Raw genomic sequence first — 16,371 nt, forward strand, 5'->3', positions numbered from 1 at the left:
TCAGGAGTACACATGAAACATTGTAATATCAAACACAAATTTACTTTCAAAACGGTAGTAATTATAAATATTGCAAAATAGAAAAACCAACATGACAAAGAATTGTGATAAAATCATGATATTTAAAAAAAATAATAATACAATAAAATAAGTTATATTTTTATCATATCGCCCACCCCTAGCCAGGGGGAACAAACCCATACAGAGTCTAAACCCCCACCCCCAGTCCGCGATCGTCCCCTCGTAAAGCCATTTCGCCCCTGTCCTCTGGTGGTCTGTTCATGCCACTGACATCAAATATATTTTTTCCCCCATATTTTCCCCCTAAATTCCCATTTGGTCAATAAGCAAAAGAAAAACTCGACAACAGTGTTTACATGATCTTTTGCACTTTAATATTTGCATACATTATTTCATATCAGGATATGATTATTTGTACAGCACTATTGCTATCGTATAGCATTTTGTGCACTGCGGAAATCATAGGGCTATATGTGGTATTTAATACTATGTCAAAAACATTTAGTTGTGTGGGTTAAATTTAAATTACAACAAATAGTAAGAAGAGTATACAGTTCATAGAGTTTCCCTGTCAATACACTTTATATAGCCCTCTTATCTACTGAATAGCATCGGTATGACAGTATTTGGAAAATGCATTGCATTATGATATTGCAGCAATATGGCTGTAGTTACAGTACACTTTTTCTGTATGGAAAAGAGCAGCACATGCTGCAGAATAACTCCATGAGGGTGAGTAGATGACAGAATTTGAATTTTTATGTGAATATTCCATTAAGTTACGATAAGTAGGATTTCCATCAACTGTGACAAACTAGACACAGTGGGAAGCGGCTGAGACCATAATATACACTGCAGAGCCAGCAACTCAGTCAGCATTTTGAGCCTTCATACTGGACTGTGTCTGGTCGGCATTCAGGGAAAGGCCAGGCTCGTTGGTTAAGTTGTTTCAGCTATTCAGTCATAAAATAATAATAAAATAAATTGTCAGGTTTCACAGCAGTGCTTTCTATCTTTGGAGTGGTGCATGTAAGTTATTAGTACAGTACACACATGCTCACCTTGTCAACATCTTGGCTGTGCTCAGCATGGTTGCTTATGTCTGACTGCATCTGTTTCAGGAAAAGGGGAGCATGGGAAACCGTACCCGCTCGCAGAGGACGAGTGTGATGAATCAGTATACAAAGAGAATGGCTTCAACATCTACGTCAGCAACAATATCGCTCTGGACCGCTCCCTTCCTGACATCAGACATCCAAAGTGAGTAGAGCTGATTCTCACAGCATGTTCACAGTAACCAGCCTCCAGAGCTGCACAGCTTGAGCTAGACATCAGCATGGTTTTAATGATCCGTGGCAGGCCATACTTTCGCAGTGTGTTTTAATTAATGGTTTTGTCCTAAATGAGGAATTAATCTAATTTGGATTAAATAGCTTAGTTATTTCATGGCTGATAGATTTTTTGTTTGTGCACCTTTTACTGTCATATAACATCAAAACAAATGAGAGCAAGTATAGCTTTTTCTTTTTTTTTTTTTTTTTTTACTAGTAGCCTATAGCTTTGAGATTTTACCTCATCTTTGACTATTATTGTTTTCGGTACAGTCTGGTATGTGTTATGTTTATGGAAAAAATACTTTCTAATAAAAATGTAAAAATAAAAAGATTCTATCCAACTACAAGCAACAGCACAAATAAATACAACAGAGTAAAGATACAAAAAATAAACAGTGATTTTCTTTTTTTTTTCTAGCATTCGTTTTTTAGGTACAGAAATTGAATAAAGTAATCGATTATAAAGATAAAGATTATTCTTTATTAGAGTTACAAAAACTTTTTAATCAAGAGCAGTGAGTGGTTTCTTTGTTGTTGCTGTTCGCTTACAGTTTTTCTCGATTGGTTTGGCTCATTTCTTGAAACCGAGATGACATTCTCAAAACCATAAGGTCATTTGGCCAAACAGTCTTACAGTTCTGCTCAACATTATAGCTCACTAGCAAAATCAAATATCTTTCCCCAAACTCTTCTTCCATGCTTCAAAAGCAGATTCCTTTCCCATATAAAAGGTCAGTACAGTCAAAATAGCACAGATCCTTCTCAATTGCCTTGGCACATGTGCATTCATTTAGTGCTTTTGTCAAAATAACCTGGATGGTTTAGCACAACACCATGGATCCCCTGCAAAAGCTCATATCTCTCCCAAAACAGTTTATCCATGTGTCAAAACTAAATATCCTTCTCATATAAATAGTCAATGCCCCCAAAATGCATTATACCTTTGGCATTGTTTAAGCACTGCAAGTCAAAATGCTTAGACGTTTTGTCACTGAGGCACAGGTCTAGCAACAGAATACCACTATGAATAAAACTAAAAGATTTTACAGTAAAATCAGCCTCCAATAAACCACTCATACTCAAGGAAACTGTAAACATTTTTATTCGTACAAAGAAATGTTAACATTAGAGAACATACTGTGAAAAGAAAACATACAGGATTCTGTAAATGTGAACAGTTATAAACTCAAACAAAAAACAAAAAAAAACTCTAGCCTACCATACTGTAAATAAAGTTTCAGAACTATAGTACAGTAATATTTTCAGTGGTCGCCATTGTCACCCTCTCTTTCCTGGCCACCATCCTCATCCTCCTGGCCATCGACGCGCTGCTCTCTGTTAGGCCATAAAATGTTTGATTGGTCATCTGAGATGTGGGAAACTGCTCCTTCGTTAGTTCTAATTTCACCTGATTGATTGTCAAGTACTGTCATAAATTTATCAAATGTTCCAAGAAATTCTTTCATGGTATTATATCTTTGACTAATTTTGACAGTTGAACAGACAATTGTGCATATGATGACTTACACAATGAAACCATGCTGATATGTTTTGGAGAGAGTAACCATTTCACTGAAAAATCAACTAATCAGTTTAGATCAGCAAGATCTATTTATTTGGAAAATGTGCTAAATGTGGGCTCATTGTGCTAACTGTAGCTACTTGTACATAATCATTTGAAAAAAAGCACAGAGTCACTTGAGACATGTACTAAAGCATTTGCAATTTGATAAAACCAATGAAAAATGACATTCTGTTGTGAACAATTGCAAGGTGGTTTGGAGATTTGTCCATGTTATTTTGAGAATGTCATCTCGGTTTCAAGAAATGAGCCAAACCAATCGAGAAAAACTGTAATATAAAGACGGTCACTTTAAGAGAATGCACTTATACAGTAGGCCTACATTCAGGCGGCTATGTCTGCTATAGGATAATTACCTTTTGACATAATTTTTGTCTGAATTTGTTCATTAAAACACAATACTTTATAGAGAGCTTAACATTTGCGCACGATCTGAGGCATGGGTTTGCGCTCTTTGGATGAGCGCACGCACAAATCTTTTCACTGCGCATTCGAGCTTGGTCCTTTGGCCCTTAAATGTTTCAACTGGCAAACCTTAAATGCGTTTAGTTTAAAGACATATTAGCGTGTGTTGTTCAGGTTTCACCTGTGAGTGCGCACTATCAGCACCCGGGTGATGACGGAATAAATGACTATCCATATTCCAGAATACTGCATTCGCATTGAACAAGAGTTTGTCCAGGTTTTATTTATTTATTTATTTATTTATTTTTATCGCTGTTGTTGTAATGGGAAGCCAGAATGCACATCCATCAACAGTAACATATATTAGCTGAACCCTGTTTGTTTTACATGTTATTTATAGCAACCCATATTACAGGTGCTTTGTCAGATTTAAGATGAACCTTGATCACAGCGTGTGCCGAACCATGTATGGTGAACATTTCGTTTTTTTTCAGTGAACCGTGCCATCCCTAATATATATATATATATATATAGAATGAGGGGTGGCATATATAGTGTTAATACTCCCCATATATTCCATTCCCTAACACCAGGGTTAGGGAGTATAACTAGTTACATGTGATGGAATTACGTCATTTAATTACAAAATAAATGTAAGTGCAATCTGCTACAGTTACTGAGAAAAAAAAGTGTTATTAAATTATAGTTGTGAAAATGTTAACAATTACAAAGGGGGTTGCATTTGATTTTTTTCACACAAACACACACATACAGATTAATTGCACTGACCAATGTTTCAGGAGTTTAGTACACAACATAAGATGCATGCTTATTCAATAACTGTTTTATTTCTTATTTGGGATTATGCATATGCTTTAAGATCAACTGGCTTTTTCTTCCCAAGACATTGTTAGATGCCAGTGTTTCCTGTCATAGCTGTGAAAAGATCTGAATTTAAAAACAGTATCATAGATATCAAACTATTTCTTGTTATGATTTTAAACCTGTATTTAACAAGAATGATCAGAATTTCATCAGAATCACATCTCAAAGTAAAAAAAGGTGCTAAAGTGTCATTTTTTGGTGGCTGTGGTTTAAAAGTTAATTATTATAATCTTAATTTAAGTGATGAAAGGCTTTTGAAAGTAAGCCAATAATCAGTGATGAGTTGTAGCTTGAGACTGTAAGCTTAACCCTGCCTGCTTTAAATTTTTGAAAATTAATAAATTTAAAATATTTTAAATTTAGAAATGTAGTCAAATGCAATCTGTTACATTAATTTAATAAACCATTTGATATAGTTACACTACTTTTTTACTTTTTAATAGGGTAACCTTTAAACTGTAAGCTATTACATTTCCAAAGTAACCTTCTCAGCACTGCCTAAAAGTAACATCACATAAAATCTTCTGCAAATCAATGGTGAAAAAATTGTCAAAGGTTCATGTTTTCACTTAGTTTCCACTCCTTTGTGTATCTAGTTATTTTCACCTTATGCTGTTGGATTTATAATTAGACATTAGAAAATCACTATTAAGGCATTTTTAAAAATACTTTGTGAAAGTCCAGCACTGATTTGCATTGAAGTATGAAGAGTTTTTGAAGAGAAAAATGTTTTATTTTATTTTCTTTAATTAGTCATGAAACTTTTCAAAGGTTATCAGAATTAATAACTTATTGAAGTGCAAATTTTGTTTCGAAGGATAAAACAATAGTAGGCTACATTTCAATCAGTTATTTTATCGGTTATTAAATCTAGAGAAGCAGAGCAAAATGACATTAATTTGAATGCATTAGTGAGAGCGCGTTTAGGAGTAAATCAGTCATGCCGATGCCTGTCTGTGTAGCATCTCTAGTGAAGCTGTGGATTTTGACTACATCAAAACACAAAGAAATTTTGGCTATACATTTTCAGTTTCTAAGCATTTTTATTAACAAATCACGACCCAGCGTTGACAATATTTTTGTTTGTGTGTGTGAGTGATCAGTTATGTGTCTGTACGTGTGTGTGTGTGTGTGCAGTACAATCCTTGTAGGAAAGACTAGTCTAGAACGGCTGTAGTTACAGCATTAATTGTGCCAGTGATTGAGCATTAATGGAGCACTCTGAGAGCAAGGGAAATCCAGAATTCTCAGACCTTCAGAAAATCCCTGCTTCAGTCAAAATCGTGATCTCAATGCACTTTGATCCCGTACGCTACTTTAGGGTGGCAAAGCTCATTTTTAGGTTGGCAGCTGCCACCCCGTGCCACCCTTGTGGACACACCACTGTATATGTATGTATATATATATATATATATTAGTGGTGGGCATAGATAAATTTTTTAAATCAAGATTAATCTCACTGTAATCTTGGAATTAATCTAGATTAAAATGGCTCATTTGAATTCTGCCGAAGGCATTCAGAATATGTGTGCTACCCAAATAAAATAATGAGTAAAAGTAAGTCTTTTAGAATGGGTTTCTCAAGACAGGTGGTGCATTAGACCAGGGGCTCATCTCCTGTTTCCAAAATGCATCACAAAGTGCTTGAGAAAGCTGTAAACTAATTCCACATTGCACAAGGTGCAAACAACCTTACGCCTGTTTCACACACACTCCGTCTGCAGTGGGTATGTGTTTCGTATTCTTTTACGCACACATGTTAACGGATTCCAGCGTTCACGCGGTTGCGTTCCGTCAATGCATTCCAGGTGCGTTGCGTATGCAGCAGTGCAGCGATCGTTTACGTACCGAGTAGCAGACTGCAAACGCGCCCTCTGTGCATACGCACTGCAGACGGATGTGTGAAACAGGCGTGCGTCTTGTCGAGGTTTCCATTGGGAAGCTTCTTAAAAAAAAAAAAAAATTCCCTGAAGCAAACCCGGCGGCTTCAGCTGCATCCATGTTAGATAAACCTATAAACCTAATTTGGTCACTTTCTGTGATTCTCCATGGAAACGCGTGGAAAACGCTAGGCACACCGCTTTCTCCTTTCCAAAGCGCTCGGGCAGAAGCGCTCCTGAGGCGTCTGCAGTTGCTAAGCAACAATGGCGCGCTCTCCATGAAAACGCGGAAATTTCAGCAAAGGATAAATGGATTTGCAGCACAAAAAATCGCTTTCAGTAGCTCTGCTACTAAATTTATTTCAAAATGGCAATCCATATACAGCTATGATCAGATGTTCCTTCATCTTGGCTGAGCTTTCAACGTTGTTGAAAGGATGAAGCTGAATGTTTAGTTCTTGTCACATGACCTGCGGTGCGCTTGCGGCATTCTGAAAAGTTGAGATGTTTTTAACTCAATGCGGTGCGGACGTGGCTGGAAAAAACGGGCACGTCGCACCGCGTGCTAATCGCGACCGCGTGCTAATCGCGACCGCGTCACTTCCATTATGAGCGCACATACGGCCACCTACATTGGAATAAACTAACTTTAGCGCGCAAAAGACGTGATATGTGAATGGCCCCTAAGAACTGCGGTCTTCTACAGTACTTCAAATATGCCGTGGAGAATCACAGAAAGTGACCAAATTCAAGAACATTGTTGCGGCATCTCTCAAGCAACGAATAAACACCGTTAACTTGGAGAATGCAGTGAAAACTCCTCTTCTCGCATCTGCCCTAGACCCTCGGCACAAACATCTCAGGTTTCTCGATGAAAACATGAGAGAAGTAAGAAAAAAAAACTTTTTGGAACATTATCAGAACATTTTCCTTGATGCGAGTGGTGTGGATGCAGCCGCTGCCAGAGGATGCAATGCCCACTCGTCGGAAAAGGCTGAGCCAGTTCTTCAGTGATGATTACAGAGAGTCCAGCCGAGACAAGTGGGAACAGTTCTTGCTGGAGCCATATATTCCACCAGATGAGGATCCCATTCAGTGGTGAAACGAAAACACAAAGCGCTTCACAAAACTTATTTGCTTAGCACACCGTTATTTGTGAGTCCCGACAACGTCTGTGCCGTCAGAGCGAGTTTTCTCTGCGGCCGGCCTTATTGTTAACAGACCAAGGAGCCGACTTTCCCCCGATCATGTTTACATGCCAGTATTTCTTAACAAGAACATGTAAAACAATAGAAAAAAAAGCAAAAAAGATTTGCTGACAGTTTAAAAGTTTAAAAGTTAAGTGTATGCTACGTTCTACAATAGCCTAATTGCTGCAGGCTGCTTTACGTTTTTTCTTTGTTCACTTTTTTTGTTTTTTTTTTTGCTTTTAATCTGTACTTTTGTTTGTTTGCACGCATTGTTAAAGGTTTTCAGCTACAAAACACGATGTGTAATGTTCAAGCTTATTGTGTGTAAGCTTGTTCAAAATGACGGAAACAATAAATGTTGCTGAAAAATAACATCTTTCTCATTAAACTTAATTTAAATAAACAAATATTTGAATATTCGTTTTTTGTGAGCTCAAATATTCGAATGTGATATTTGCGGAAAACGCCCATCCCTAATATATTAGGGATGGGGATATTTTTGCTCTTTAATGCAGTTTTTTATCATTAAATTGCATTGCTCACTGCTCTGAATACACATACAGACAAACCGTGGATCACAGGAGGGGATGCTCCTGATCCAATTATTTCGGCAATAAGCATCAACATTCACAAACCACTGTCCACTGTTATTGCAGAAAAGAGCTCATAATCATGACTTTATAAGTTGGAAATAGTACGTTTCTGATAGCACGTGAAGACAGCAGAGAAGCGCTCACGCTTAACACAGTGGAGTGAATAATTTTGTTAACTTTGTGGTTTAAGTTAACAAAATTTTATTTTAAGTTGTATGGGATGTGGTAACACACGTCCCTCTCACAATATATTGCTTTACAGATCAATACTTTTGCCACTCAGAAATATTCACGCAATCATGCAGCACGTATCAGAAGATCTGCACTCCGGCGCGGTTAGCACTCACACTCACTGATCTATATGTAACTGAACCGTGCTCTTGCCTACCTCTTCCAACCAAGTCAGGGACTGTTAAACAGAACAATTACACTAGTCAAACGAACCAGGCTTTGGGGGTCAAATGCGCTCCGGCACGGATAATATTGCCTACTGTGAGCACACCCTCCCGCATCCCGCATACGAGTCTCTACCCACCCATCAAGGTGCATGTTATAATGTTATGATCGAGGCTCTGGACTCTGAGCATAACTTGTTTTTCTGTAACAAACTATAAAATATTTTCTATAAAAACGATAATGTCCTGTCAGTAACAAATGGCTTTTTTAGTTTTAATTTAATTACATTCATGTTATAAGTTGAGATTTAGGCTACAATAAATATTTTAACTGCTACTATGTAAAAGAAACACTGCTGTAAACGTACTCGGTTACTAACGTAACCTTGGTTCTCTCTAGAAGAGGGAACGAGTACTGCGTCTTAGCTAAGACGCTACGGGAAAAGTCTCTTTTCACGAAATACTGAAGCAAAAAATTATCCTTAATTTTGAATTTTTGTAAAGCGCATTTGCAGCAGCACACAGCCATAGGCGAGATGGCTTGCTCGCTCATTGGCTGCTCTGCGGCAACTGCACAGCCTATCGAGTGCAGGCTGATGCAACATCAGACCAATAAGGGCGCTTCGCGCCCTTCATGCCACTTCCCGCCGAAACGGGTGTGGCCCAACCCTATAAAAGGAGCTCGAAAAGGCTGACTCACCTGATTTATTTCATCGCCGAAGCGAACCAGAGTGAATCGTACGCACGGCAGAGAACGCAGTACTCGTTCCCTCTTCTAGAGAGAACCGAGGTTACGTTAGTAACCGAGTACGTTCTCTTACGAGAGTTCTCTCGTACTGCGTCTTAGCTAAGACGCTACGGGAACCCCATGCAAAGCGCCGTGCGCGCAGGGATCACACACCAATAAACCTGGAAGCAACGCCCAGGATTTACAGTGCACAGTCACCCGAGGGACTCACAGAGAGTCCAGGGGGGCCCTCCGTCCCATATCTAGCAGCACCCGTAGATGCAGCAATATGACATCACACAGTCGAGGCAAGGCCTGACCAATGTGGCAATGCGGGTCTTACGCAATACTGCCCATATAACAGTCGGCAGCGCATAACGCTTGCGATCTCAGAGTTCCAATCAGGGCCATGATTCGACTATACCGACAGCAGCCTTGCTTGTAAGGCGGGAACCTCCAGGTTATAGAACCTGATAAATGTAGACGGCGAGGCCCAACCTGCCGCCATACATATATCCTGCAAGGAGATCCCCGTAGACCACGCCCACGATGAGGCGACGCCCCTTGTGGAGTGAGCTCTGACGCCCAGTGGGCACTGAAGGCCCCTGGAAGCGTAAGCTAACGCTATGGCGTCAACTATCCATCTGGATAGAGTCTGTCTCAAAACAGCCATTGCCTTGGAACGTCCACTGAACGAGACAAACAGCTGCTCAGTCTGTCTAAAGACAGCGGAGTGAGACACATAAGCTCTTAAAGTCCTAACAGGGCAAAGAAGACTCGAGCCTCCATCCTCTCCTGACACCGACAGGGCAAACAGGACAATAACCTGAGCCCGAAACGGCGTGTTGAGGGATTTCGGCACATAACCGTGCCTAGGTTTGAGTATTCAATTCAATTCAATTTAAGTTTATTTGTATAGCGCTTTTTACAATACAAATCGTTACAAAGCAACTTTACAGAAAATTATGTTTCTACAATATTTAGTAGTAGCTAGTAGTTTGTGCACGTTTGACAGGATTTTATAAAAAAAAAAAAATAATAATAATAACACAAGACGTAGTCAGCTAGACGATGAACTATCAATATTATTAATTAATAGTTATTATATGATGCAGTCACACATGTAGCAATATTTGTTAGTTCTGTTTGTTGATTCAAGGTTAGGATCATCTGGGGTCCTCTGAGGGTCAGCATAATCTCTTCTCAGGTGTTCTGGATCCAGACTGGAGCTTGTGTAAATCCTAGTTACCATGGGATTTAAATCCCGTGGCAAAACATAGAAACAAAATAGAGAAATCATTAGCATAGCTGCTGATCCAACAAAGTAAAATTAGTTTAACCCAAGCTAAAGAATAAAAATGCACATTTGATCAGATGCAACTATACTCACAATTTAAAAGATACATTATTCGTATGCTTGGTGAAAGAGATGTATTTTTAATCTAGATTTAAACAGAGAGAGTGTGTCTGAACCCCGAACATTATCAGGAAGGCTATTCCAGAGTTTGGGAGCCAAATGTGAGAAAGCTCTACCTCCTTTAGTGGACTTTGCTATCCTAGGAACTACCAAAAGTCCAGCGTTTTGTGACCTTAGGGTGCGTGATGGGTTGTAGCGTGGTAGAAGGCTAGTTAGGTACGCAGGAGCTAAACCATTTAGGGCCTTATAGGTAAGTAATGATAATTTGTAACTGATACGGAACTTAATAGGTAGCCAGTGCAGAGACTGTAAAATTGGGGTAATATGATCATATTTTTCTTGACCTCGTAAGGACTCTAGCTGCTGCATTTTGGACTACCTGTAGCTTGTTTATTGACGAAGCAGGACAACCACCTAGAAGTGCATTACAATAGTCCAGTCTAGAGGTCATGAATGCATGAACTAGCTTTTCTGCATCAGAAACAGGTAACATGTTTCGTAGCTTGGCAATGTTTCTAAGATGGAAGATTGCAGTTTTTGTAACATTGGAAATATGATTTTCAAAAGACAAATTGCTATCTAATATAACACCCAGATTTCTGACTGTAGAGGAAGTAACAGTACATCCGTCTAGTTGCAGATTGTAATCTACAAAATTCTGTGTAGTGTTTTTTGGTCCAATAATTAATATCTCTGTCTTTAAATTATTTGTCATCCAATCTTTTACATTTTTAACACACTCTGTTAGCTTAGATAATTGGGAAGTTTCATCTGGTCTCGTTGAGATATATAGCTGAGTATCATCAGCATAACAGTGGAAGCTAATTCCGTATTTTCTAATAATATTACCAAGGGGCAACATGTATATTGAAAATAGAAGGGGACCTAGGATGGATCCTTGTGACACGCCATATTTTACTGATGATAAATGAGATGACACCCCATTTAAGTAAACAAAATGGTAGCGATCGGACAGGTAGGATCTAAACCAACTTAGAGCCTGCCCTTGAATACCTGTATAGTTTTGTAATCGATCTATGAGTATGTCATGATCTATGGTGTCGAACGCAGCACTAAGATCAAGTAAGACTAGAAATGAGATGCAGCCTTGATCTGACGCAAGGAGCAGGTCATTTGTAATTTTAACAAGTGCAGTATGACCCTTGAGTCATTAGGCCCAAACTCCAAGCACGACTGGCTCACCGAGAGCGCATGCAGGTCACCCACACGCTTCACTGAAGCGAGAGCCAACAAGAACACTGTCTTGAACGACAGATGCTGGAGGCTAATCGTTTGGATAGGCTCAAAAGGGGGACCCTTCATGGCCTCCAAAACCGTCGCGAGGTCCCATATAGGGACTGACGGGGGTCTGGGAGGATTCAGCCTCCTAGCTCCTCCAAGGATGCGGATGACCAAATCATTCCTTCCTATTGACTGACCGAGCGCTGTCTCAGAAAACGCTGCGATGGCCGCCACATAAACTTTGAGCGTGGATGGGGCTCTGCCCTCATCCAACAGCTCCTGTAGGAAGGAGAGAACCTCCGTCACCTCACAACCAAGGGGTGAACATCCCCGAGCTGTGCACCAGCTGGAGAACACCGACCACTTCGAGGCATACAGCCGTCGTGTCGACGGAGCTCTAGCCTGAGTGATGGTATTTAGCACTCCCATTGAGAGATCAGCGGGTAACCGTTGAGCGCCCACACATGGAGGGACCACAACTCCGGTTGAGGGTGCCAAATCGAGCCCCTGGCCTGCGAGAGGAGGTCCCTCCTCAACGGCACTGGCCACGGGGCGGTGTCTGCTAACTGCATCAAATCTGGGAACCATGGTTGGTTCTTCCAAAATGGTGCTACAAGCAGTATTGAACATCTCGTTTCTCTCACCCGTTCTATCACCTGCGGAAGGAGGGAGACGGGGGGGAAAGCATAAAGCGGGCAGCACAGCCATCTCCGTGACAGCGCGCTTTCGTTCTTGGAAATGAACGCGGGGCAGTGAGCGTTTTTGTGGGACGCGAAGAGGTCCACCTCCGCCCTGCCAAATCTCTCCCACAACAGCCGGACTGTTTGCGGGTGTAGAGACCATTCGCCCGTGGGAATGTTGTTTCTGGACAGCCTGTCTGGACCCAGATTCTGTAGCCCAGGTACATGAACTGCCCCCAGCGAGCGCAAGTTGCGCTGAGCCCAAACCAGGAGGCGTTCCGCCAACCTGCACAGGTTTCGGGACCCGAGACCGCCCTGGCGATTTATGTAGGACACCACAGACATGTTGTCCGAACGGACTAAGATATGTTGGAGCTTTTCCCATTCTAACCACAGGCCAAAGGACGGTCTCGAGCAGCGCTCCCCATCCCGAAGTGGAGGCGTCCGTCGACACCATCTTCACTTTCGAGGAAGTCCCCAGGCTTACACCTGATTGGTACCAGTCGTTCGCTGTCCAGGGTTTCAGGGCTGTAACGCAGCTCTGATTGACCCTGAGACGCAGCCGACCAGGTACCCACGCTTTCAGCCAGAACTGCAGGGGGCGCATGCAGAGCAGGCCCAACTTAAGAACTGGAGATGCTGAGTCCATGAGACCCAGCATCCTCTGAAATTCTCTGAGCGAAACGGTCGCGCCGCTGCGGAGAGAACTCACTGCGCGCTGAATGCCCAACGCGCGCTGTGGTGACAGCCGCGCCGTCATGGAACGTGAGTCCAAGCTATACACAAAAACAGTATCGTCTGACTGGGGTTCAGCGAACTCTTCGTCCAGTTGACACTGAGACCAAGTTTCTCGAGGTGATCGAGTAAAATGGCCCTGTGTTCCACGAGCTCCGCTCGTGATTGAGCCAGAATCAGCCAGTCGTCCAAATAGTTCAGCACTCGCATGCCTCTGAGTCTGAGAGAAGCGAGCGCTGCGTCCATGCACCTCGTAAACGTACGAGGAGCTACGGACAAGCCGAACGGCAGGACTGTAAACTGGTATGCCTGGCCCTCGAAGGCGAATCTCAAATATCTGTATTTGAAAATACGTGTCCTTCAGATCTATTGACATGAACCAGTCTCCTCTGCGAATATGCGCGAGGAGTTTCCTGGTCGTAAGCATTCTGAAACTGTGTTTCACCAATGCCTTGTTCAGCTGTCTTAGATCCAGTATGGGCCTGAGACCCCCGTCTTTCTTGGGCACTAGAAAGTATCTGCTGTACAGCCCCCCCTCGCTTTGAGCTTGAGACACAGGCTCTACAGCCCCTTTGCTCAACAGTTTTGATATTTCGGCCCGAAGTATGTGTGCTACTTCTGTTTTGACCGCAGTTTCGACGCGCGCTAAAAAGCGCGGAGGGCATCGAAAAAAACTGTAGCGAGTAGCCTCTCTTTATAATGTCTAGCGTCCAATCCGGAACCCCTGGAAGCGCTGACCATGCGTCTGCATGAACGGCTAGGGGTTGGATGCGAAGTGCGCTCTGTTGCTGGGCAACTGCAGCGCTTCGATGCGCTCTAACATGGGCGTTAAGCCTGTGACATTTGAGGCGGGGAGCGCGCTGATCACAGCGGGCAGATCGCTCGTCCTCGACCCCCCCACGGTGCTTAACCGAGTGAGGGAGGGCTGAGCGGGTCCCGTGGGACTCGTGCTGTCTGTGAGTAATTGTGGGCTGTAAGCGTGCACATTTACTGCTTTAGACTCGCTGTCTGCCTGGGCAGAACGAACGTGCATGGGTTTCGTTTTTACAGAAACCACATGACGCGTGTGACATAGTGTTTGTGGGCACTGAGGAGTGGGCACGTTTACTATGCAGTGCGCGCGATCGACTTGAGTTGCTTTTATGGGTGCGAGCCCTGTGTGAAGGGCTGTGCTTATATGTGGAGATGAGCACTGAGCAGTGGGCATCGTCACTACATTTATAGCACCATCGAGAGCGAGATGGGGTCTCGAGCTGCGTTGCTGAACTTGTTGTACAGGTCTCTGAGTCAGCCTTTTCGAGCTCCTTTTATAGGGTTGGGCCACACCCGTTTGGGCCACACCCGTTTCACCCGTTTCGGCGGCTTATTGGTCTGATGTTGCATCAGCCTGCGCTCGATAGGCTGTGCAGTTGCCGCAGAGCAGCCAATGAGCGAGCGAGCCGTCTCGCCTATGGCTGTGTGCTGCTGCAAATGCGCTTTACAAAAATTCTAAATTAAGGATAATTTTTTGCTTCAGTATTTCGTGGAAAGAGACTTTTCCCGTAGCGTCTTAACTAAGACGCAGTACGAGAGAACTCTTGTAAGAGAACAGCACCTTATTTGTTTAAAGTGTTTGCAAACCAAATGTTATTACACTTTTGTTCATATAGCAGTAAGCCTACTTTTAAATGAAAGAAGTGCACAATACACTACTTTTGAATGCATTATTATTTTTGATCATAACAATGCGATTATGTGCATACAATAGTGTGATTAATCATGATTTAAAAAATAAATAATTCACTGCCCAGCGCTAATATATATATATATATATATATATATATATATATATATATATATATATATATTAGGGGTGTAACGGTACGTGTACTCGTACCAGACCGTTTCGGTACAGGGCGTGTACCGAAAGACCGAATGCAATATTTTGTTGGCGGAACATATACATTTTCGTGTTTCCAAACGAACATATTAAGTGGCGGAAGTCTTCGCGTTCAGCGCAAATCCCGCCCTGCAGTTGATTCCAAGGCCGGTGACACACTGGCTGCGTGGCGTGAGTGTGGCGTTTCTGCTGTTTGTCAGTTGCGTGACACCTGCTTCGCGTTTTCTGTGTCCTTACACACCAGAATGGTGCCTGACGTGGCGCTGACGCGCTGCTGACACTGTAGGTGACAAAGAGGGAGACCGCCGAGGCGCCGACAGACCAGGCTCTTGTCTTCACTACAACAATATCTATACTTCATGTTGAGCATAAATATAAAGCCTACTGATAAAGGACACCGTCAACAGTGTTGACGGTGTTTGACAGGTGCAATATGCCAGTGTGTCACCGGCCTAAAGTTTTCTAAAGGCATCACGCGAGTGTGAACATCACTACAACTAGGAAAAAAATGATTGTAATTCAAACGCAGCTCCCGTCGGCATTTAAACAGACCTTTGCTCTTAATTCCGATCGGTCCAACGCTATAACGAAATCTGAGCAGGTCTCAAAACTGAAACTGTTCATGCTGCACTTTACACTTTGGAAAAGTTATATATATTTTTAAAATATGAGCAGGTCTACAAGCTGGAATTGGTAATGCTGCACTGTAATCATAGTTATTTATTTATATTTTTCATTATATTTTACTATATGATATTGGTTTGAGACTGAGAGTATTTTATTTAGTGGAGAACTTTGCAGCAGTATTTTATTTCTTATTCTTTTTTTATTTTATATGTTTTATTAAAAAGTATTTAAAAAAAGTGTAAACAAATTGTTAAAACATTTTTTATAGTAATAAACAACCTGCAGTTTAATGTTTGCATTTCTTTCCCTTACTGTACCGAAAATGAACCGAACCGTGACTTTAAAACCGAGGTACATACCGAACCGTGATTTTTGCGTACCGTTACACCCCTAATATATATACACTAAGTAGACATCGAAAACGCCTCTTTTACCGCCGCGGGTACCGCCGCCGCGCCGTCTATAAAGTGCATTTGCAGCCTTTGACCGCTGAGTGTCGCTTTAACCACAAGTTATCAAACAAGCGCATCAAAGCACATTTTCGCAAATAGACGTCAGTTTTGCCTTGCTGATGTGTTACATTTGACTGCTTCAGTCATGGAAAATGAAAGAAAAACACTATAGTTTAAATATTTAATATATTTAATATTTAATATTCACAGATGAAAGTTTGGTATTTATTAAGTTATGTGCATTTCTTAGAACGAATTCAAGCAGGATAAATGTCAAGCCTGTGCCTGAGTCTGTGCTTATATTTTCTAAGCTACATGGTATTAAAC

The 16,371-nt window shown here is 41.6% G+C and overlaps 1 protein-coding gene across 1 annotated transcript in view; it reads left to right on the forward strand.

Moving 5' to 3' along the window:
* Positions 1 to 16,371, forward strand: part of galntl6 (polypeptide N-acetylgalactosaminyltransferase like 6) — a 246,733-nt gene that overhangs the window by 63,016 nt on the left and 167,346 nt on the right. Inside the window, exon 4 of the mRNA XM_059554297.1 lies at positions 1,143 to 1,281. Within this exon, the coding sequence (XP_059410280.1) occupies positions 1,143 to 1,281 (139 nt within the window). The remainder of the gene's footprint in view (positions 1 to 1,142; positions 1,282 to 16,371) is intronic.

Source organism: Carassius carassius, chromosome 7 (genome assembly GCF_963082965.1).
Source record: "Carassius carassius chromosome 7, fCarCar2.1, whole genome shotgun sequence".
Taxonomy (NCBI): Eukaryota; Metazoa; Chordata; class Actinopteri; order Cypriniformes; family Cyprinidae; genus Carassius; species Carassius carassius.